The 23061-nt window shown below is 29.7% G+C and overlaps 1 protein-coding gene across 1 annotated transcript in view; it reads left to right on the top strand.

Annotated features, from left to right (window-relative positions):
• The first annotated feature begins 5141 nt into the window (after positions 1-5141).
• LOC121114391 (putative protein kinase C delta type homolog) overlaps positions 5142-23061 on the top strand; it is a 62564-nt gene continuing 44644 nt past the window's right edge. Inside the window, exons 1-2 of the mRNA XM_071886894.1 lie at positions 5142-6054; positions 17626-17811. Coding sequence (XP_071742995.1) covers positions 17675-17811 — 137 coding nt within the window. The 5' untranslated portion in view covers positions 5142-6054; positions 17626-17674. The remainder of the gene's footprint in view (positions 6055-17625; positions 17812-23061) is intronic.

Genomic DNA, 23061 nt, shown 5'->3' with positions numbered 1-23061 from the left:
GGTTTAAATCAACATAAGAGGGAGATGATTTGGATTGGACATTTCAAGATGGAAACAACGAAGGACAATTCAACATTTTCTAAGTAGTTATACTCGCACTATTTTCAATTTATCAGAGAAATAGACAAGAACCTCAGAGTAAGGTGCAATTTATGTGCTGGTGGGAAGCCTGATAATAAGTAAGTTATTACTTATTACTCTACACAGAAGGTAATATTGTAAAAAAATCGTATTACTTTCCAATACAAGTAACTAGTAATACATTACACTTTAGAAGTAACTTGCCCAACACTGCAAATCAATACAGTGCTTACATGGGGGACAGACTTGACAATTTCGATTATTTTATCCACATTTTCGACAATTAGGCTTCCAGAGCGTAGTGCATATTTGTCATCAGAATTACCAGAGCAGAATCGACCAAACCAATTTTGCGTGTAGTTGGCTATTACAATATCAGGACAAACAATATTAAGTCAAATAACCATAAAATTGTCTGAAACGTTTTTAGTATAAAATATATAGTAAACCGATTACATTTATACAACGCGAGATACACATTACTGAATACATCGATTGGAAAAATAATTGATTTATTTTTACTACACCTATTATTTTACTAAAACTATTTATATGAATTTAGTTATTTTTCATAATCTACTTTTTCTGTCTTAAAGCTCAAATTGACTACAGAATATCCATGTTTCCAAAAAGAATAATCCTTTGATCAAATTTCTTGGATGGTGCATTGCTCATGAACGTTTGAAGTATATACCACTTGAAAGACTACCACCAAGTAAAATTTGTTAACTATATATAAAAAGTTCCAACTTTTTCGTTTCTTTCAGAGTCCTTTGAGCAAAAAAGATAGTACTTATAGATATTTTTTACTATTACAGACAAAATTCCGGATCAGCTCTTGTTCCTTATGTGACATTTGTTATTAACTCCCAATGCACCGGAAAACGTCTAAGAATGTCTCATTAGGATTTTTTGTATGAAATTTCGGATAAAATTAAAATGTTATCTTGGCAATCAATTAAATTAAATTATGCATTATTTATATATTAGTATAATTACTATTAATACAGCCTGTGGTTGATGAAGTATCATGAAACGGCCTTGCTACCGTAATTCCCCTCAAAAAAAAAAAAAAAAAAAAAAAAAAGAAGTTAAATAAATAACTTATCCCTTTAATTCATAAAGTAAAAAATGTTTAATGTAAACTCTTTCTAATTGCTTATTGTAACTCAGTATTTTTCAAATTTTTATAATATTAAAAACAAAATACTTCCATATAATAAGACTTATATTTTAAAAATTTACATTTAATACCCCTAAATAAGATTAGGGTCTGTGCACTATTTTTGAAAGTGGGGGGGTCAATAACTTAAATAAAAAAGAGATTTTTTTATTTGCTGCAATACAATAATTGTAAATTTTCAAGAAGGAGGGACATGTCCAACTGTTGAATGGGCCGGAGGATACATCAATATTTTTTAAACTATAAATATCAATTCAAAAATAAAATTATATACTCCTAATTGGCAGAACATTTCGAAAAGGGAGTTCGCTATTTGCAGAACCCCCCAAAACGTATTATTCCTTATGGATACTGAGTTGTTGATTTAGGAGGATAATTATTAAAATATTTCTTTAAGATCAACTCCTCGTCCGAAATATATAATTCATTGTAAGTGCTGCATCGTCGATACATATTTTATATATTTAAAAGGAAATATACTTCTTTAGAATCACTCTAATGGGATTCCATAGGCAAAAAATCCAGAAAGACGTGTTTCTTTGAAAAACATAATTTAATGATTACTAGAGTAAGTTTACCTGGCGTTGCCCGGGACATTAAGAAATTAAAAATTAATTCTGAACTCCTCTGCTTCATATAATAAAGAGTTGATCCTTTATTCTTGGTGTATTTGGCGTGTATCTTTGCACACTTTTCTTAAAGGAGATTATAAGGTTTAGAGCAGAAAAAATATTGAAGTTCAATTGTCGTTTCCTCTAAAGAAGTTATAAGGGAAAGAGGCGTCATATTTATCAATCAAAAATGTGTTTTCTTATCCCTAATTCTGATTTGTCTAAAATTCTGTATATGCACTATTTTCTAGTTATGGGAATTTCGGCTTTTTTAAGAGAACTGGCTCTTTCGGCTTGACTCACTAAAAAGTGCCTATTTTTTCTGCTCCCAAACGGTTCTTTGATTTTTTTATTTGGCATACGTAGGATCATATTTTTTTTTTTGGGGGATGTGGCTTGGTTTTTGAAATTTTTTTAGAAAAACTTGACATTGTTACTCTGGTGTATAATTTTCCCAAATGACCTTTCTTTTAGAAAATAAATTCTTATTTTTTTTGTATGTGTGTGTCTCCTCCTAAAAAAATCACAAATCCAGCATTTGGGGTTTTGACCAGCATTGATTGGGAACCAGCTCCTGTCATTCACTACAAAAGGCTGGTTCCTGGCATTCCCTTCAAAGAGGCGGCTCACAGAGCCGTTACGTAAACGACACATCGCTATTATATTCAACTCTAGTGCAGTTCATTGTTATCACGTCTTTTGACTAAGATTTACCTAATTTAATTTAATAGAAGTCAACGTTTTGGACAGAATTCTGTATTTTTCTGTCCAATAAACCAGAAATATAAACTATTAATTAAAACCATAGTTCATAGCATCTGAATCATAATTATGCTCTAAAAAAATTATAAGTTATTTTAAAAATTCATAACCCTAATCATCTACGGAGGGTATTTCATATTTTATATTTTTTGATCGAGGTTACGTAAATCCTGAACATAATTCATATACATAGTTTTTGTTTACTTTTTATTAAAACCATCTTGTCTCTTCTTTCTTTTTTAGTTTCTTTAGTTTAGTTTTAGTTTTTCTTATTTTATTCTCAAAAATCCTTTGTCTTCTTCTTCTTTTTTTTTTTTTTTTTTTCTTCTTAAAGGAAATTATAAATTTCTTTTAAAAAAAAGTGTGCACAGGCACATACAAACATGCAGCAAGAATAACTAAAAAATTCATTATTGTTCAATATGAAATAGTCGGTTGATAGTAAAGAAATTGTTTTGGTTTTTTTTAGAAAAAGGCCGCCATGACATCATACACAAAAAAAAATTGTTACCAGAACTGTTTCTCGAGCCCTAAGAAACTACATGAAAATTTCAACAAAATCCATTTATTTGTTTGGCCGTAATTCTTGAACAAACACACCAACATACAAACAAAGACCTTTGCATTAAATAAAAGTAGTGGGATTATTGTTTTTGAAAAAAGTTTTTTTTACTATTGTTTAATATTAAAAATAAATAAATTACAAATTTATTGTTTTTAACCAAAATATTTTGGAATTAAAAAATAAAATTTAAAGGGGGGGGGGTAGTTATAATAGAGTTGAAGAAAATATTGCATTAAACAAGAGCGATATTGAACAGTATTTTTCTATATTTCCTTAAGGTTTTATCTTTATTCATAAGAAGATAATATCTAAGCATAAAGTATGACCACGAGGGTGTGTGCTCATGAACGACAGAGTGTAACACAAAGGATTTGTTGGGTAATAATTGTTGTATGTCCTTTTTGGAATCAGACTAAAATTGAGATCGAAAACGGAGTAATCCCTGCCTATGTCCTTGCTAGATACGGAGCGGAATGACAGCGGCTGACAGCAGGGAGTGGGCTTGAGGGAATTTAAGTTTTTGGAAGATTATTGCTCAGGGAGAAAAAATTTTAATCTGAAAATGTGGTAAACTTTTTTTAAGGATATCTTTTCTCAAATAAATGTCAATTATGCAGTGAAAAAAAAATCAAAAAACCAAGTCCCCAACCCAAAAATATAATTTTACAGACGCCTTTAATTCTTCTTCATCGCCTTCCATGCTATAATAAAATCTCATGACAGCTTAGCTGTTCTCCTCCAAAATGTTCTTCATACTGTCAGTACTATGTTTATCATGTCATTTTTCTGTTTATTTTTTTTAGTATAGCAGCATGTTCATACATCTTTAGTTAAACTCTCCCTCCAGACACATGTAGTCACGGTTCAGTTTGTAGTTGAAGTTTTTATTATTATTTTACGCGCATATTTTTTTTTTTTTTCAGCTACACTTGTAGGGATGCAACGACACATAAATATAATATCAACTTCTCAAAATTTCGTATTTTGAGCACTCTACACTTAAATTCAAAAGCCACGATACATTTTTTTACCCCCTGTGGGCATAACATCTAATCTACATCATACGGATTTATCTCTCTTTTTTTTTACCACCATCTCGACTTGAAGGAATAATATGTTATAAGTATTATTCTACAAGTAATAATAATATTAACTTTCAGGTAACTTAAATATTACGCACTCGACGTCTTAGAGAATATTCTGTTAGTATATGTCTTAGGAGAAGTAAAAGCACTTTCCTCAAAAAAATAAAAATAAAATGAATAGAAGAAAAACTTGCTTTTATATTATGCTTGTATATACTCCGGTTTCTCATTTCCCGGGAAATTGTCCTTTCTAGATGTATCCATATATTCTCAATGTTCATGTTTGGGGATGTGAATATTGGCTAAATTGAGGTGAGCGTTAATTGAGAAAAAGATACATAATATGTTGGTATGATCAAAATATGAATGCTCTTTTCTGCGTTACCTAACTAATACAAAAAATTACTCTGTATTTTATTGTCAGCTATGGAGTTATTTTTCCTCTTTTCTCTAAGCAGTACTCTGAACCATGATTCTTGAATCTTGGTTGGTTTAATTAGAATGAACTCCTTTTAAGTTTTGAACATTTCTCAACGAGTATTGAATAATAACACCAGAGTTAGGAAGAACTACCAACTGATTTTGTGTCTTTTTTCTGTTTCTTTTCGGAGGAAAAGTTGCGGGATACAATATAGGTAACGACGAGTCTTTTTAATTATCCCTCTCTATTTTGAAAATCATAACGTACCATCAAGGATGGAGAACTATAATGCATTGTGATCTCAAAAATCTCAAAGTTACCATATTTTTATGACATTTCTTATATGTTCACCTCAATTTAGCTAATATTCACATCCCTAGTCATGTTCTTCATTTTTATAATTATTACTAACATTGCGCATTTTGTTTTTCAGAGCCATCAGGTTCAGTTTTTCGGAATTTCGTAACCCAATCCGACAAAAAAAAAAAATGATAAGTGATAAACTAGTTAATATTTGGAGGAATATTTATAATTAAATTAAGCTTATATCATGAAATAATTAAATGCATAATTTTTATGGAATTTTGCCGTATGTACAAAAGCCCAAGGAATCCCGGGATCCCGAGAGAGAAACATACATATTTTTTTGACAGCACTTATGTTACTTTTTTGGCTAATAGCTAAAATTGCGGGCGAGGATTCCCCCTTCTATAATTGTTGTAGAGATGTGTTATCCTAGAATAGAGTTTGAATTTGAAGGAAATACAATAATTATTATGCATACAAAAATTGATGGAAATACATTCCTAAGACCTACTCTTTTTTGGTACTTTAAAAATAAAATATTTTGCTCATGTATTAGCTCAAATATAATGGTTTTTTTTTCTAGAAATGAATATAGTCATACTCATTTGGAATTCTGTGGAATTCACCTTTACACAATATGTAGACAGTGTTTTATTTTAAAATAAATTAGTCAATGTTGTAAAGTAACTTTGCTTTCTAATATTTTTACATATACATAGATTGAATCTTCATTTTAAAAGCAAGCCTATCCCAAATGTTTGCTGCTTTAACAATATTTAGACGGCTGCATACATACATTCATATCTACTTTGAGTCGTTTTTTTTATAATTTTTTTTTACTTTTAACTATTTAGTAGATTCTCAGTTTCGTGTTTTGTGGTGTTGTTCAATAAATATATTATCAACAGCATTAGTCTAATACTTTGGAATTAATACTCACTCCATTCAAAGGATCTAGGTTCCATATGGATTGTTAAATTGATACTCTAGATGAAACAAATTGAAGCAAGAGTAAACTCAGGCAAAAATCCTTCAAATATGTAAGAAAATTATTTTAATTCCACTTGCAGAATCTATAGTTAATTACAATATAATTATAAATATATTCCAATGAGACACTTGGACACTGGAACATTCGTTCAAAAAGCTCAATTATGATGTATAATTAATTTTTTAAATACTTGTCTGATTTTTCCTTTCTTGATGTATATATGTATTTATGAATCCCTTTCTGATAGATTATGATAAAGGCAATTTATTATCTCGCTGGGGTGCTTATCCACCCCAAGGACTGAAATATCTATGTAATATATTTGATTTTTGATCCATCTTATATGTAAGTTCCTAATTTATCCTAATCTTACTGTATCCCATTTTTTGGCGATTGAACTTTATTCGTTTCGGTGTAATTAAGAAATTTTGGAATGAATTATCAATGTTTCAAAGAATGTTTTATACGTGTTCTTATCCTTGTTCTACTCCAAAGATGAATTTGAAAAAGTGAGATGGAAGGAGAGTAGAAAATGTCTTCTATTCTGTACAAAACATGTCTTGTTAAATTATTATAACTTATTAATTTAGAAATTATTTATCCTCTACACTCTATAGTCTACAAAACTTAATACTATTTTCTCCAGCTATTATTTTAGATTACAAGTTTGCAGATATAAGATGTATGGTAAAAAAGTATTCAATTTGTTCATTGATACTTACTGCACGTGTCATACGTATCAAATACTAAGGGCAAATAATGTCGGGGTGGCTAGGTATCCTTGTTTGATTTTAAAGGAAAGTAATGAAAAGTTAATTACTCAAATCCTTGTACGATCCTTCCTTTCCGATGTCCTAATGAACCTAATACAATTTGAAGAATATTTTGGAGGAGAGAAGCTTAGCTGTCATTAAGTTTGATTAAGTTAGCTACAAGCAGCTATGAGATGAAGGAATAAACAAAAGCCCAACTCTAGCAATGATATAGACAGAAATGACAACAATCTCGATCATAATTTTTACTCCGAGTCCAACAAGGACTTACACATATGACTCCACAACAAATCATCAGAGTATCTCTTCGTCTTTCACGCAATGGTGATTATTTTAAATTTATTGTTCTCTCTTCAAGAATAAAAAAATAATTATGACAGCTTTGGTTAATAAAAAACTGTTCTATAATTATTAGGGCTTTTGGAGTAAGATATGTGTTTATTTAGTACAAACTTATGTATGCTCATATCTATGGTACAAACTTATTATATAGTTACATATACATATATGATACAATACTATTCTGATATATAATAATCACGCAACCCACTTTTGTTTCTAAAGTCATTAAATTTTTTAAATTGAAAAAAATATTTATCCCATTAGTTTGATGATTCTGATGGGAAATTTAACACATGTTCATAATGGCAATCATTTGAGTTTAATTCTATATAAATCTTATGAATGAAAACCTATGGATTTAAGAATCTTTATTATCAAGTATAAAATATGTGGTTACAACTTCAATGCCTTAAATATCTTTTCATATCCATTTTGAGTCCACAGATTTCCTCATTCCAAATCCATAATTATTTATTTGTTGATGTATCAGAAGGTTTTTGATGAGTTATGTAGATAAATGAACGGCCACAATTAAATATCAATAACTAAATTGTTAAAGTATATATGTTGCTACTTATTTTGAACCAAATGAGTTTTTCCCTCTAGCCTTTACAGATACTCTGAAAAATACTTTAAAGACAGTGATAGATTGTAAGAAAATTAGTTAAAAAATGTTCTCAAGTCACGTCAAGTCTTAAATCTTATGATTTTTTAGTCTATTTCAAGTGTTGAGTCTATGATTTAGAGCTCAGGCTAATCTTCAAATTTACAAAATACAAAATTGAGTCCAAGTCTATAGTTAGGTTATTTATAATTCAATCCACTCAATAGATAAGGAAATGTGTTTCTTAAATTTATATGTAGATATTTGCGATGGTTTGATTTTTTCTCTGAATCACAAATATTTTTAATGCATCTTTTGTCATTAAATGCTGGGATCCACGTCGATAACTCTATTGTATCTTGCAACCATTCATCCAAAAACAAACAAACAAATCATTTGGTAATCATTTGGTAGTAGTTAGCCAATTATTCACAGCTATATAACTATTATTCAATATTTGTGGGGAATTGTTGACAGCTTAATTAAAAGACCTAATCATAATTTAGCAAATCAACGTGTTAGGAGAGGGATGGGGTGGATAAATAAAAACAACTAGCAATAAAATACAGTTTAAATTATTTTGTAAATATTCGTAAGGCACCTTGTGGTTATTTTTGGATTTCATCAATTTAAACTTACTTCTCTGTAATTTTTGTTTTGTTTCATTATCTCTAAGTCAATCTACAATTTGCATATTCATATAAATATGAATACCTATGCTCATCCATAAATATTAGGTTTAGTAAAATAAATGAATTTTAATGGTTTTTTTCTTTTTATTCTATTAACGTATATCTCTTTGGGAATCAAAATAGTGCTAACATGACGGTCCGGTTCGACAATTTCCATTACTTTTTCCACATTTTGAGGATTAGCTTTTCATCTTTGACATCAAAATGAAAAACTTTTTAGCGTATTTTTTCCAAGTTGTTATCCACCTGTGACGTGCACTAAAAAAATACTAATTCAAACAATCACAAAACAGTGTTTTTAGAACGAAATCTTATCTTTCTAACGCAATCTAGCGTTCACCGATTGAACATATACAATGCGAGATATACGTTACTAAAGCCGTCTATTTGGAAAATAATTCATTTCTTATTACTACATCAAACAGTAGATTCGGGACGTTTTTTTCCAAAATAACTAATATTACTCATTCGTAGAAAACTTTGTCCTTATTTGAATGTTTTCAATTCGTATAAGCTCCAATTTTGTATATAAACGATTGAATAACTATGTATAAATATATTAATATTGTAATTTTGTAACATATTGAATGAAACAGCTGCGGACATTTGCACTAGTGCATCATAAAAAATAAAGAGTTTATAGCATACGTAAATTTGGTAAAATGTTAAGATGTTTTTTTTATATATCTGCACGTCAACACATAAGAAAACTAGAACAAGTTTTCTTTAAATTGAGTGTGGATTACATTTGAATTATTCAACGAATTTTCATGAGTCTATAAAACAAGATATTTTTATAAAACCTTAGGGTGTGGGCCTTAAATTGCACTTAAAGTATCCAAAATTGATTGTGACAATAAAAACTAAATGGCCTCTTGGTAAACCCCAAAACCTCCACCTAAAATCAAATTGAGTTATGTATCTTAATTTGTTCCAAAGTTATGGTGGATTATGATTTTTTTACTCTTTGTGTTACTTTGACCTCTCAAAATTGTATGATCTGTGATTTATAATATTCGTACAAATTCTGCTCAAAATCGATCTTTAATTTGCCACTAATCCTGATGACTAATAATCCAACAGAGGCAAAACTATAACCTCTGTTCCAATTCGTTGCGGGCAGGGGTAGAAAGGAAAAAATTTATAGATTTTATTTAAAAAGGTCTTATCGGGGTCAATATAAGTTTATTAAATCAAATAAAGTTTTTAACTTAAGTTAAAGCCTTTGGGTATATTAACATATACCAAGGTTAGACCATCATGTAATTGAGCTTGTTAGAATATCTAATCTGATGTATTGTACCGATTGCTGAGCAAGACAAGCAGATTTTGACAAAACACGCAACTGCTCATAGTTTTTGACGTCACTATGGCTAGAATTTTCAATTTAATGTATCGTACGGACTGATGGGCAAGAAAAACAGCTTTTGACAAAACCCGCAAACACTCACCTACTATGACGTCAATATTAAAAGCGTGGTGGAAGTCAAACATCAGTCGTAAATGCATAATGATAAAATCTTGGTTTTCCATTAACCTTGACATATACCACAAATTTGAATACAAATTCACTCAAATATTCGTATGAAATATTATATTGTAATTATTATAATTGGGATTTTCTCCTTTTCCTTTGTTTGAATAGTACATATTTTCAGTTATTTACTCGAACAAAAATATATTAATAGCGGCAAGACAAGCGTTTAAATGTGCTCAAATTATAGGTTATTTGATGAATTACTTTTGTGTTGTACACCTAATTATTATTTAATACATACATAAATAAACTATCGACGACCTTCTAGAAGTTCATAAGTTTTTAACGTCGTTTTCTTTTGAGTATGATATTTATTTTTGCTCAATTCTGACTCTTTTGACCTAATTTTCTCGACACAAATATTAAGATTTATAAGTTCTTTATAAATACCTAATATGCTGCACAATGTAAATTTAGTCCTACTTCCCATCTTATGATTCGGTTAAACTATGTTCGCACGGCATAAATCATTCTGAATATTTTTATTCTTAATTCGCTTGTTAGTCTCTCATCACTTTTCAAACTCAAAATATGAAAAAAAAATGGCAAAAAAGCTATTGATTTCTTCACTTGGATTGACATTCAGATTTATTGTTCTAATTTATGAGCATATTTAAACATAATTTAGTCCCATATTCATCAAAACTGCATTCATTGCAATTCTTGTTCTTTTTGAGCCTTGGAATTTCCGCCTAACCAAATGTAAAATGCAAATTGAGTCAATCATTAGAGGATTTGAATGTTAGGGTGAGTATAATCTTAAATAAGTATTTAGATCTTTATTTAGTTGGTACATGATTTTACGCAGGTATTTTTCAAATATTTATCACTATTGACTGTTGGCTGTGATAGAGGCTAGAGGCGGCCATATTGAATAATTCTTGCCAAGATTGACTGCTAAAAGTTTTTTCACTAACCTTTTTCATTATACTTTTCTGATAAAAAGTTATTAAGGTATTGGTGTTGATTCTTGATCACGAAAAACTTTCCCTGGGGCAGTCTGTATACATAAGAAAAAGGATCTATGACTCAAGTGGACAAGAAATGAAGAAAAAAAAGACGTAGATAGACTTTAATTTATCTAAAACTCCATAATTAATATAATTGGTAAACAGAGTTACTTTATTATAATATTAATTCAAACGATGCCTTCTAGAATGGTTCTAAAATTTGGAAAAAATTTTAAGGCTCAATAATAGAGACAGCATTAGACATGAAGTGGTAGATTTTGAATCTTATACTAACAAATGATACAATCCTACAATTATTTAAACAAAGAAATATATTTAATCCAGACATAAAATTACACATATATCGGAATATCCTAATACTACGACAGGATGAACAACGATAGCGGATAGTTGAATTTCAATTATTGCAACCTTTTAATAATAAGCAAAGAATATATTATTGAATTAGGAGGAGCGGGAACTCGACTTACTTAGTCAAAATATTCTGACAATTAACACTTTTGAGAAAAATGAAAGTAAATGGAAGGTCTCATTATATGGAAGAGGTTGTGAGTTATTCTCTTATGAAGTATTCTGGAAGGGAGAGGGGCTCGGAGTCGATCCATGGACTTGGCGATGAAGGCGGAGGAGATCATATCTCATTAAGTAAAGCATTACGACTTTTTCTTGTAGGTATCTGCTATGAACCATTACAGGATGAACGTAATAGGTATCATACAGAGGAACTTCTATGTCATCAAATCCATTAACTTCTCAAACAGTAAATTGCAATAAACATAAATAAATATACCGTACAAACTCCAGTGATTTTCTAATCCTACGTAGAAATTTATTCGAGAAATTGTGATGGATGTAGTCACAATCCCTCGTCTCCTACTCCAATAATATATTCTTCGCTTTGCGAAGTTGTTTCCTTATTATCAAAAGCTTGCAATAATAGAAATGCTACTACCCGCTAAGTTTTTAACCTCTCCAAAGAAAAATCCTGACATCCTTGATTATAATTTAAGAGAGGAGCAATTTAAAATGAAATTATGGACAGTAAAAGGCCTAGGAAATAATGTATTACAAATTTGCGAAAAAGTTATTTTAATTATGAACCAAAAGATGGTCACTTGATTTTTTAAAAAAATATAATTTGTTGATTTTTTGATTTTTTTTTTTCATTTGTAGAAAATTAATTGGATGACCATAGAACATTATTTTACCAATAAGGTCATTCCATGATAAATTTTCAGAAGGAGACAGATTTGACTCAAATTTACTATTTCATATTATTAACAATAAACCAGCTCGGAAATGAAATTTGGGATCTATAAATTAATCTAACTTTGAGCTTTGAGGGCTTAAAGACGAAGAAATTAGTATTTTGATGAATATTTGATTAGCGATATTTGTTATACCAAGGTATCATATTCAATTATAATACATCATTAAAAAGCTATTAGTAATTTGAATGAAACTTAGGTTATATATTTTGAGATTTTCGTTATGAAAAAAAAGTAAACAATGACCATAGCTTTGACCTTATTTTGAGTAGATAGAGGGTTGAGTTTTAAATCAAAAAGTAACTAGCGTCTCAAAAAACAACTATATGAATAAACACGTTTCTTAAATTTATTCAAAATCAAAAAAGTTATGTGCAAAAAAAACGAAATTGGTGAAAATTATACTTTCATTTTTTTTCAACAAAATCAATTTCCATTAGAATATCGGATTCTTAGATAAGAACAGTTTGTTGAAATTTGTATGAAGATTTGTTTGCCTACAAATTTGACATATAAGAATTGATGTATTCAAATTTTTTTTTTTTTTTCAACAAATGTAATTTGCAATTTTTAAGAAGAAATTCCACAAAACGATGCATTTTGGAGATAAAAATATAAACCATCACAAGAAATAGGGTATTTTTAATTTTCGTCAAATTTAATTACATAGTTTCTGCAACAATGGCAAAAATGACCCAGTTATCGTGGGTTTTATGTACGAAATTATTCTCCAGAATTTTTGGCTTAGCAAGTACGAAAAAAATCTTGTTAGGCTTTTTTTCCTCCTTACAATGTCGATAAATCCAATTTCCTACTTTTTTTAGAATAATTAGTGCAAAAAAAGTATTTTGCAATTTTCTTCGTCAATTTCGATTTAACAATTTTTTCACTTAATAAAAGAGGGACCTCTCATCTAGAGAAATTTTTTCATGCATTTATGTTTCTATGTTATTTGAAGTTCATAACAACTTTTTTTTTTAAATCATAATAATATATATTATATAATATACAGGGGCAATATTACTAAGTTTGTTTGAAAGGTCCTGCAAAGTCCAAGAGATGGAACTAGTGGCGTGTATCAAAGTTAAGCTTAGTTAGTAGCACCCCTTGCAAGAGAACACACCAACTTTCAGCCTGATTGGTCCATTTTTTTCTGTTTGGCATTCGTTTGAATCGAGGAATCGGCCGGAAAGATTATGGGCACTGTCTTTTGTATTCGCAAGGAACAATCATCATTGTCTAAAGAAGAAAACTATTACAAATGCATATTGTTCACCGTTTTGAAACTTTTTAAAACCGAGCAAAAGAAAAACGCCCAGGATTGGCATACAAAAAAGTCATTTTCCATCAGGTTAATGCATCAGCTAACACTTCAGCATTTGTGGTTGCAAAATTAATGGAATTAGGGTTCCAACTCGAGATGCTTGCAGCAGTTGCAATCTCATGCACCTTCACTCTTCTGTCATCCATTGCCATATCATGGATTTATCCATGATTTCTGGAGTAATAACCTCAACAGGGCGTCCAGAACGTTCAGAGTCACTTGTGCCCAGGTGGCCACTGCAAAATTTAAAAACCACTCGTAAACTGTTCTAATTGAAGGTGCAGAGTCCTTTATAATGTTTATCTAGCTACATTTTAGTCTCCTGGGGCGTCTTGTCCTCCCTAAAGTAATGTTTAATCAACACACCAAAATATTTTTTCCCCATTTTTTTTTTTAAATCACTCAACTTCCTCGATTCAAACGAATGTCAAACAGAAAGTAATAGACGATAAATTTAAACGTCTTTAATTGCAATTTGCGGTGCCATCAAAGGAATACTCATAATAATTTATTCATAGAAATTAACGATAATTCATTGAAGAATACAAATGTAATTCACACTCAATTTTGAGAAAAATCATTCTAGCTTGATTTTGTGTTGACAAACCACATATCTTGAATATAACCTTAAAGCTTATATATTTTTTTCATCTAAATATTATATAGTTTGATCAATATTTTGTATAAAAAAAATTATTATTTCATCTTCATAAATTAACAAAATTATTGCATGATTAGATTATATCTACGTCTAATATACTTTAAAGATATTTCCCTTGAGTTATGAGGAATTTTTTTTTATACTTCGCAAAAAACTAATGATTAAATATGTTACACTGATATTTTTCTTAATTTACGTATAACTTGAAAAATATGATAGATTGAGATATCTATTTGTATACAGCAATTTCACTGACGTCATAAATTTCATCATAATTGAGTGAAACACCATCTTTACTATATAAATGGACACATTTCCGATAAATATTGATTAAACTCCCTCAAATGGATTTATGTTTAAAAAAGAATTTTATACTTGCATTGCATGTCAATTTATAAGAAATGGGCGGGGAGGACGAATTTCCCACCCTGGTCAGTGATCACTCTGCTTCTTTCGTCTAAGGCAATGATTCCTAACCTTTTCATCACTTATGAGAGTAGCTAATTTTATCCAACATTTGGGTACAGATTTTTTAATAGTTTTTTTATTGACTTTTTTTTTTAAGAAATACATTTCTTATAATTTATATGGCTACTTTTTTAGCTCTCAGAGTTCTAGACAATACACAGTGGATCCCCACTTGGTAATCAATGGCCTAAAAGGATTACATATTATGTGTTTGTAGTCACAAATACTGGAAATATAAAATACTAAAATATTCCATCTCACATTATCTGATTACAACTTGAATAATACTTCAATTTGTTTATAATAGGGAAATATTCATCTTTCAAGGATACACAAATACTGAGTACATCATTCAATTCGGGGAAAAAAATGAAGGTGTAATGTTTTTATTTTTATTTTAAATAAATATTTAATATAATATTATGTAGTTTAAATAAAATCAATAAAAATAGATATTATCTTATTATCTAAGATAAATTATATAATTATAGATACAGGGTGGTTAGGAAAAAAAATCCGGTTTAGGAAATTTAATAAATAATTTAATATAGCTAATGAATAAATAAAAATATTTATTTAATTTTTTAATATAATTTAAATTATATACATAAGAAAGTTAAAGCACAAAATTTGGGCCCTCAGTTGCCATCCATTTTTGGAGACATGGGCAAAACTCCAACATGCCTGACATATTTATTCTGAGTCTATAAACGCACATTCCCAGATTATGAAGTCATTGAGTGCTTTGTCTCATAATTTCCTAATTGTTCAGAGCAGAGCTTTTTAGATTTTTTGGAGGTATGGTAAAGAGCATCCGTCATCTTGTTACGAAACATATGCTTCATTTGGATAATTTTTGTGAATCCAGAGATTGACATTGACGTTATGGATCACATAGATGTAGGCATTCGGGTCAATCCTTGGTTCATTGAGAGGAAAAAGGTGGAGTTCCATGATTTTACCATCTCCTGAGATGTCCCAAAAAAACCATTACTAAATCTAGAAGGTTGTTCCGTACTATGGCTCTGTCCAAGGTTTTTACTACCCATTCTCAAAACGTCTTGGACAATCTTTTTAATCACTCTGACAATTTATGCGATTTCGTGTAAGATAAACCCACATCGACGTAGAGTCGATCAACAGTTTGTTGTCTTTTGTGTTGTTACTTCGATATCTTTAGGGCAACTGTCACACCTCTTTTCAAAACTTGAAATCGAAGGAATACAATGATGCCATTGGATTAGTAGAGTATCAACTATTTTGGAAGTAAGACGTTAAATGCTTAACCAGATTTTACTTAACCCTGTATGTACATACATTGATTATATCGTATCTGCTTATTTGAGTGAGGTTATTTTCATAAATTTCATCTTACCGACATTTATTTGAGCTACAACTTATTTGAGCGAGGTTAATTTCAGAAACATTTTCATAAAATAACGATTACGACATGAGTGAAGTCTTGATTTTTAAAATCAAATGAGAACAGTGTAGCAGAAGCAACTGAGGGTCCTGTCCGATTTCGTATAAACACAGTTAATTTTTGTGAAGGTAAGATTTAAAAAAAACTAATTGAGTGAGAGGGTGTTCAAATGCTTTGATCGATGGATCTCCACAGAGTTAATCTTCAAAAAATGTTGCACATTCTCTGATCTTTCTTGCTATAAACGTAAACCTTTGGTTCATGAATCTTGTAATGTTTACTATATGAAAACATAGTTGAAATCTACCTCACTGAAAAAAAGCTCTTGCAAATAAATCCAAGCTCAAATGGTTGTTGCTAAGAATAAACTCGCCTAAAATAACCTTGCATGCATTCCAGAAGTTTGAGTACAAAGGCCTTCATTTACCGTAGTATATAAAAAAAATTTTTTTAGTATAAATATGTTGTTTATAAGTAGTAACTTATGAAAGCAAATTGAACAAGTTGTAACCAAAAAAAATGAAATGAATAATTTTGTGTTGAATCCGACTCAGGTGTCATTTTTGGAAGTGCTAAATTAGTTATAATTTAGTATATAAATATATAATTAATGCAATAAAGCATATTTTTTATAGGGTACATATTCTGTCGTTCCCTTAAGATCCGGCTTAAACTGTCTATTATTGTTTATCTGTAATGAGGAGATTTAAAAAAAAAATTCTTCTTTAATTAATATGTAATTTTTTACTATTTTGATGAAAATTACAAATTGATCAAATATTATTTGTCTTGTCAACACAAAAAGCAAACAATGATAATTTTTCTCCAAATTGATTGTGAAAAAATACATTCGTATTCTTTGACGAGTTCTATAGATAAATTATTTTATCCTTTGGAAGCACCTCAAATTGCACTTGAAATAGACAAAATTGATTGTCACAATCAAATAATGAGAAATTAATAGATTTATTTGAAAGGCCCTATCGGAGCCAATGCTAGTATTTTAAGTCAAAAAAAGGTTTTAAACTATAGATAAAACTTTTGGGCATCTGAATTCATCACACAAATTTACAATACAAAGGCTATAACTCACTTAAATATGTGTATGTATATATCGAGAAAAATACATGGGGGGATTTTCTCCTTTTCTTGAATTGTTTTCAAGATTTTGTTTATGATGAGGCTCTATACAATATGAGTTACTTTGAAGCTATGTAAAAAAAATGTAAATACGGATTTACCCTGTAGCATTTTGAAAGTAATGTTAAATTAGGCGCCAATCAAAGTATAGGAATAGAAAAAAATATAAATACAAAAAGCGATGAAGAAATAACTCCATCTTTGATAATAACATTTCAAGACATATAACATTCACACATACAAATAACAGAAGCATCGTTCTGTCTTAAATACGCATAATGAATGCATAAATATTATGTACTAGTGGGATTTAATTGAAACATTAAGTAACTATCTATGAAATGGGTAAAAAATAATGTAGCCTAAATAATATGACTAATTATTCATTTCCTAATTTCTAAATCTCTTTTTTACCAGCTGTTCTTCTCTTCGAGTTGAAGCTCAAGTAAAGAAAGAGTAAATCAATATGATGTTCACAGGGAATAGTCACAATCGGCGTCGTGTCCCAAATCAGGCTTCATCATCTTCTTTATCCTCTTCACTCGCAACTGGAGCAGCACATCGGAGGCAATATGCGGATATTGTGGATCCTATAACATTAAGGTAACGTTGTTTTTCTATAGGGGATTTTTTAAATATAATTTAAATCAACAAATGGGCATTTGCCTTTGGATCATTTTGCATCAAATTTGAAAAAATATATATCAACACATATAGTTTGAGCAAAATGTGTATGTTTTTGTCTATGCAGGACTCATTTTTTATCAACGAGCCTGTGTAGCTATAGCTCAATGCGTCATATTAAAAAAAATCATACAAAAAGGAATGAATTTGAGTTTAAATTATTTTTAGCAAAATGAAGAGTAAATATACGACGTTGGTACCAGAAGTATCCGTCCCAACAAAGAAAATGGAAAAAAGTTTGGGGAGAAAAATATGTATATGTCAACATAATCTCCTTTCAACTCTAAACACTTTAACTCGCGATATTCAAAAAGTCTTATTAAGGCATAATTAAAACCAAATCACATTTTAAAAACTTAAGGGCCATTAATATTTATATAAATGATTTGAACTATGTTAGTACTATTTTTGTATTTATACAAAAATACATTTAAACCTCTATAACTTTACTTTTCACAAATAGTGAAATAATCGACTCCCTATTACGTATGAAAAACTCTGAAAATTTGACATTAGTTGTAGAGATATGTGCGTTAAAAGTTATCAAAATGACATATATTTTCTCCTAAAAAAGCCAATGAAATAAAACTATTCTCTTACTTAGACATTAATAACTCGTTCATTTTTTTTTTTTTTTATAATTCTTCCCAAAATTAGTATATAGACTGTTTAAAGGTTATTTAGAGCAAAAAATTTAAATTACAATAATTTGCTACAAAAATATTTACGCCAAATTTAAGCCAAAGACAGATTAAATAATGTTTAACTATCTTGGGGGGAAATGAAACGATCGATAATCGAACCATTTTCGATTTCTCTGTGTATGTTAATACTTTTACAAAGCAGGTAAATTTTAACTTAAATTCAACAAAAAAAATGTTCTTCCACCGATGTAAAGTTTTATTACATTTAGAACATTTAGCCTTTCTCTTATCTTTGAGCTGAAGAAAATGGTGCCATACATTAAATCTCATGTCTCCATGTATTTCCTCTATTGATTCATATCTTACAAATATCTAAACGTATCTAATGTGAAATATCTATAGTAGACTGGTTCAATTTGCACTTTTTATGGAAATGTTGAGACGTCATAGGCTTAAAATATGCATTTGGGTAAAAATAGATTAATGACAAATTTTGAACAATTTAAAAGAAGTTTTAGAGGTCGCGCAACGAATTTTAAAGTTTTGAGAATTTACGTTTTTTTTTTAATATTTTGTCTTCTTCTTTGTAAATCTTTTTTATAATTTGTTTTACATAATGAAATAACCTCTATAAAATTTTTATACTATTTTGTTCTTAAATTAGTTTTTTTGGATTTTAAAGAGAATAGTAGTGAAGGAGTTTTTTTAAACCTATTACTCAGAGCGCTTATTGTCGATCTTCTTTTTTTTTTTAATTAAACGGCAATATTGTCGAATCTTTACTGTTAAAAATGAACAATATTACCAGAGGGACTTTGAGCCTTCATTAAAATTTGCATAGGATTATTAACAAATAACTATATAATTGGCTGTAAGAGTACTTTTGCATATTATCCTGTTAATCACACAACTATTTAATTTTTTATGTGGCATATTACAACTTAAAATATTAATAGCAATTCAATTTAAATAAAGAATACTAAAGTAATTGCAGAATCAACAAGAAGTCAAACCAAAGATTTCTGGTTAATTGGACACGAAGAAGCCCAAATAACTGGTGCAAAGTTACCTTCAAGAAGACAGGTTTTGCTTGTTTTTTTTGTATCACCATATAACATTGAAAAAAATCATTATGATAGTGCTTCAAAAGTGATGTTGGATGTTTTATTTTTTTGGGAAAAAGCTGGAATTCCTGTTCGTCCTAACCCTCATGCTATTATACAACTCAAAAAGCATCATTGAGAGTGGCAGAAGCTTAAAAAGGGTAAAAATCGTACATTTAAAACTCATCAATCGTATATAATTACATTTGGGAGTAAACTAGAAGATTGGTTTGACATTGCACAAAAAATGTACTCATTCTCATCAAGAATCCAGAAAATAAAGAATTTCTTTTGACGCAGAGAGAGAAAGGGCGTCGCAGATATATAGGCGTAGAAGATAAAGCCCATTCTAAAAAAGTACTGAAAACAGCAAAGAGGCGAGATATAGAATCCAAAAGGCTAAAAAAAAACGATAAAATCTACTCAAAAAAGAATTTATTGTTTAACATGTTATTGACGAAGAAAGTACATTGGTAGATAGTGATAAAGATTATGAAGTCCATCACAGATCACATAAAAAAGTCAAAAGTATTGTAAGTCCTGAATTGGCTGGATCGATAGACAGAGCAAATCTATCTGATCGAAATGCAACCTTTTTACTTGTATCAACAGTTAAAAGTATTGGCAAAATAATTTAGGATATCAATATCAGCAGATCATCGATACGGAGGGCAAGGTACATGAGAGAGATAAAATAGACAGTAACTTGAAAGACAATTTTTGTCCTAAATCTCCTTTAACTTTGCATTGGGATGGCAAATTATTGAAGGACCTAACAAAGAGAAAAATGGTCGATCGTGTACCTGTAATTTTATCTGGATTCGGTACTAGTCAACTTCTGGGTGTTCCTAAGTTGACATCTGGAACTGGAGAGGCCCAGGCAAAAGCTATTTATCAGTTACTAGAGGATTGGAATGTCAAACATTTGGCGAGAGCTCTATATTTTGATACAACAGCAAGCAACACTGGGAAAATCAATGGTGTATGTGCATTACTTGAATCAAAATTGAAAAGAAATCTTGTATACTTACCTGGCGACATCATGTATTTGAATTGGTTTTAGCAAGTGTTTTCTCCATTTGTATGGTCCCCTCATCTGGGTCTGATATTCAAGTTTTTAAAAGGTTTCAGAAGGAGTGGGAAAAATTGGCAAAACAGACTTTAAGACGGGCATGACTAAAGATTGTAAAGTAATTTAAGTATAATTGACTTTGCTAAGAGACAACTCCATAGTTTTCAAATAAGAAATGACTATAAAAAGTTGTTAGAACTTGCTATCATTTTTCTTGGAGGTATTCCTCCTCGAAGTATACACTTTATTGCACCAGGAGCTATGCATCATGTTCATTGGATGAGCAAGGCATTGTACGCTCAAAAGATTTATTTGTTTCGAGATCAATTCAAGCTCACTGCTAAGGAAATTAGGGAAATTCGCAATATTTCTATTTTTATCGTGAAAATATATATCAGAGCTTGGTTCACAGCTCCTGAAGTTATATCTGCTCCACGGCATGATCTTGAATTTATCTTGAGCTTGAATTTTTTTAAAATAAATATCCAGAAATTTCAGAAGCTTCAACAAAAACATTTTCAAGGCATCTGTGGTATTTAAACGATCATAATATAGCTTTGGCATTTTTTGACCCAAAAGTGTCCTCTCAAGAAAAAAAAAATATGGCCAAAGCAATTAATAATTTTCGGAAAGGCCCATTAATTCATGAAATACACCAAAGCGAGCAATAATAAACATGAAAAATATTGGGCAATTATCCTTATCAAATTTTATTTCAAAAAACACCATAAACTTCTTTACATGTTTGGATATAACAAATAATTTCCTGCAAACTGACCCTAAAACTTGGAATTCCAAAGAAGATTATAAGGCTGCGTGTTCAATCATTAACAACTTAATAGGTGTTAATGATTTGGCTGAAAGAGGAGTTTCTCTCATTAAAGAATTCAACTCTTTAATAACTACTGATGAAGAGCAGAAGTAATATTTATTACAAGTTGTCCAAGATTTCCCGATTCGAAAAAAAAGTACATTAAGTAGGAAGGATTATTAATTTTTTTTAATATCAACAATACTCATTGTATGTACATAATATTTAGATTTGTCAATTTTTTATCTTGATTGTTCACAAAAAAAATAGGAGATTATTTAAGAAAATACATTTTTGCATACTTTAAACGAACTCGATTACTTTCTGCAACAAAAGAGCTTATTGAACAAACCTTTAATGAAGGTTCAATGTCCCGCTGATAATATTGTTCATTTTTAACACTTTCTGTTACAAATGATTGACAATATTGCCGTTTAGTTAAAAAAAAAATAAAGATCGACAATGCGCGCTCTGAGTAATAGGTTAAAAAAAACTCCTTCACTACTATTCTGTTTAAAATCCAAAAAAAACTAATTTAAGAACAAAATAGTATAAATTTTTTATAAAGGTTATTTCATTATGTAAAACAAATTATAAAAAAGATTTAATCATATCTGCAAATGGTTGAAAGATAATAAAAGAAGAAGATAAAATATTCGAAAAAAGGTCAATTTTCAAAACTTTAAGTTCGTTGCTCGACCTCTAAAACTTCTTTTAAATTATTCAAAATTTGTCATTCATCTATTTTTACCCAAATGCATATTTTATGCCTATGTCGTCTCAATATTTCCAAAAAAATTGCGAATTGGGCCAGTCTAACCTATAGACTACAATACTTATGAAAGTTAATTTCTGATTTACAGCAGAATGTAAGAGAATTAAAAAGTATCGTAATGGAGTTCTTCCACGTCATTCCTTTTATTGTATCTCGCAAATTTTCCTCCAAAAAGAAATAGAAAAAGTCTTAGAATCAGTAGATAGTTAGCCAATTCTTCCAAACTATTGAACTACTATGCAACAAATGTTGGGGATTGTTCATATCTTTCCAAGAGCTAATTCTAATTCAACAAATCAATGTTTAGCACATTGATTGAAGAAAATATAGCAGAAAAATGTTTTTAAAAGAAAAAATTAAATTTCTTGGAAAAAAAATTCATATATTAAATTTTCTATTAAAAAGGAAAAATTTCTTAATGTTTTTGGAGGGAAGGGGCTACAGCGCCTCCAGCCCACCCCTGAGAACACCTCTAAAGCCTAAAATACAGTGTAAATTTTTTGTTAGTGAAGCCATCCGAAGCAGAAGAAGGATTGTAAATAAAACAATTGAGAGCGTTCCATAATTTTCTGAGAGGCATCGCTACGAAATATCAATAGGTAACTGTGTTAATAGGGTACCTGGGACAATATGAGACTCCCAAATATACTCTTCTAGCGTTACTTTGTTTTGATATGTGACAGTTAATCTTTCAGCCATATTTCATTCAAGCTAATTGTGTCAACTCTGTGGAAAAGGTATGTTTTTATTATAATTACCTCGTT

This window comes from Lepeophtheirus salmonis, chromosome 3, assembly GCF_016086655.4.
Source record: "Lepeophtheirus salmonis chromosome 3, UVic_Lsal_1.4, whole genome shotgun sequence".
In the NCBI taxonomy this organism is placed as follows: domain Eukaryota; kingdom Metazoa; phylum Arthropoda; class Copepoda; order Siphonostomatoida; family Caligidae; genus Lepeophtheirus; species Lepeophtheirus salmonis.
The sequence above is the reverse complement of the archived record's forward strand: the minus strand, read 5'-3'. Positions and strand labels throughout refer to the sequence as shown.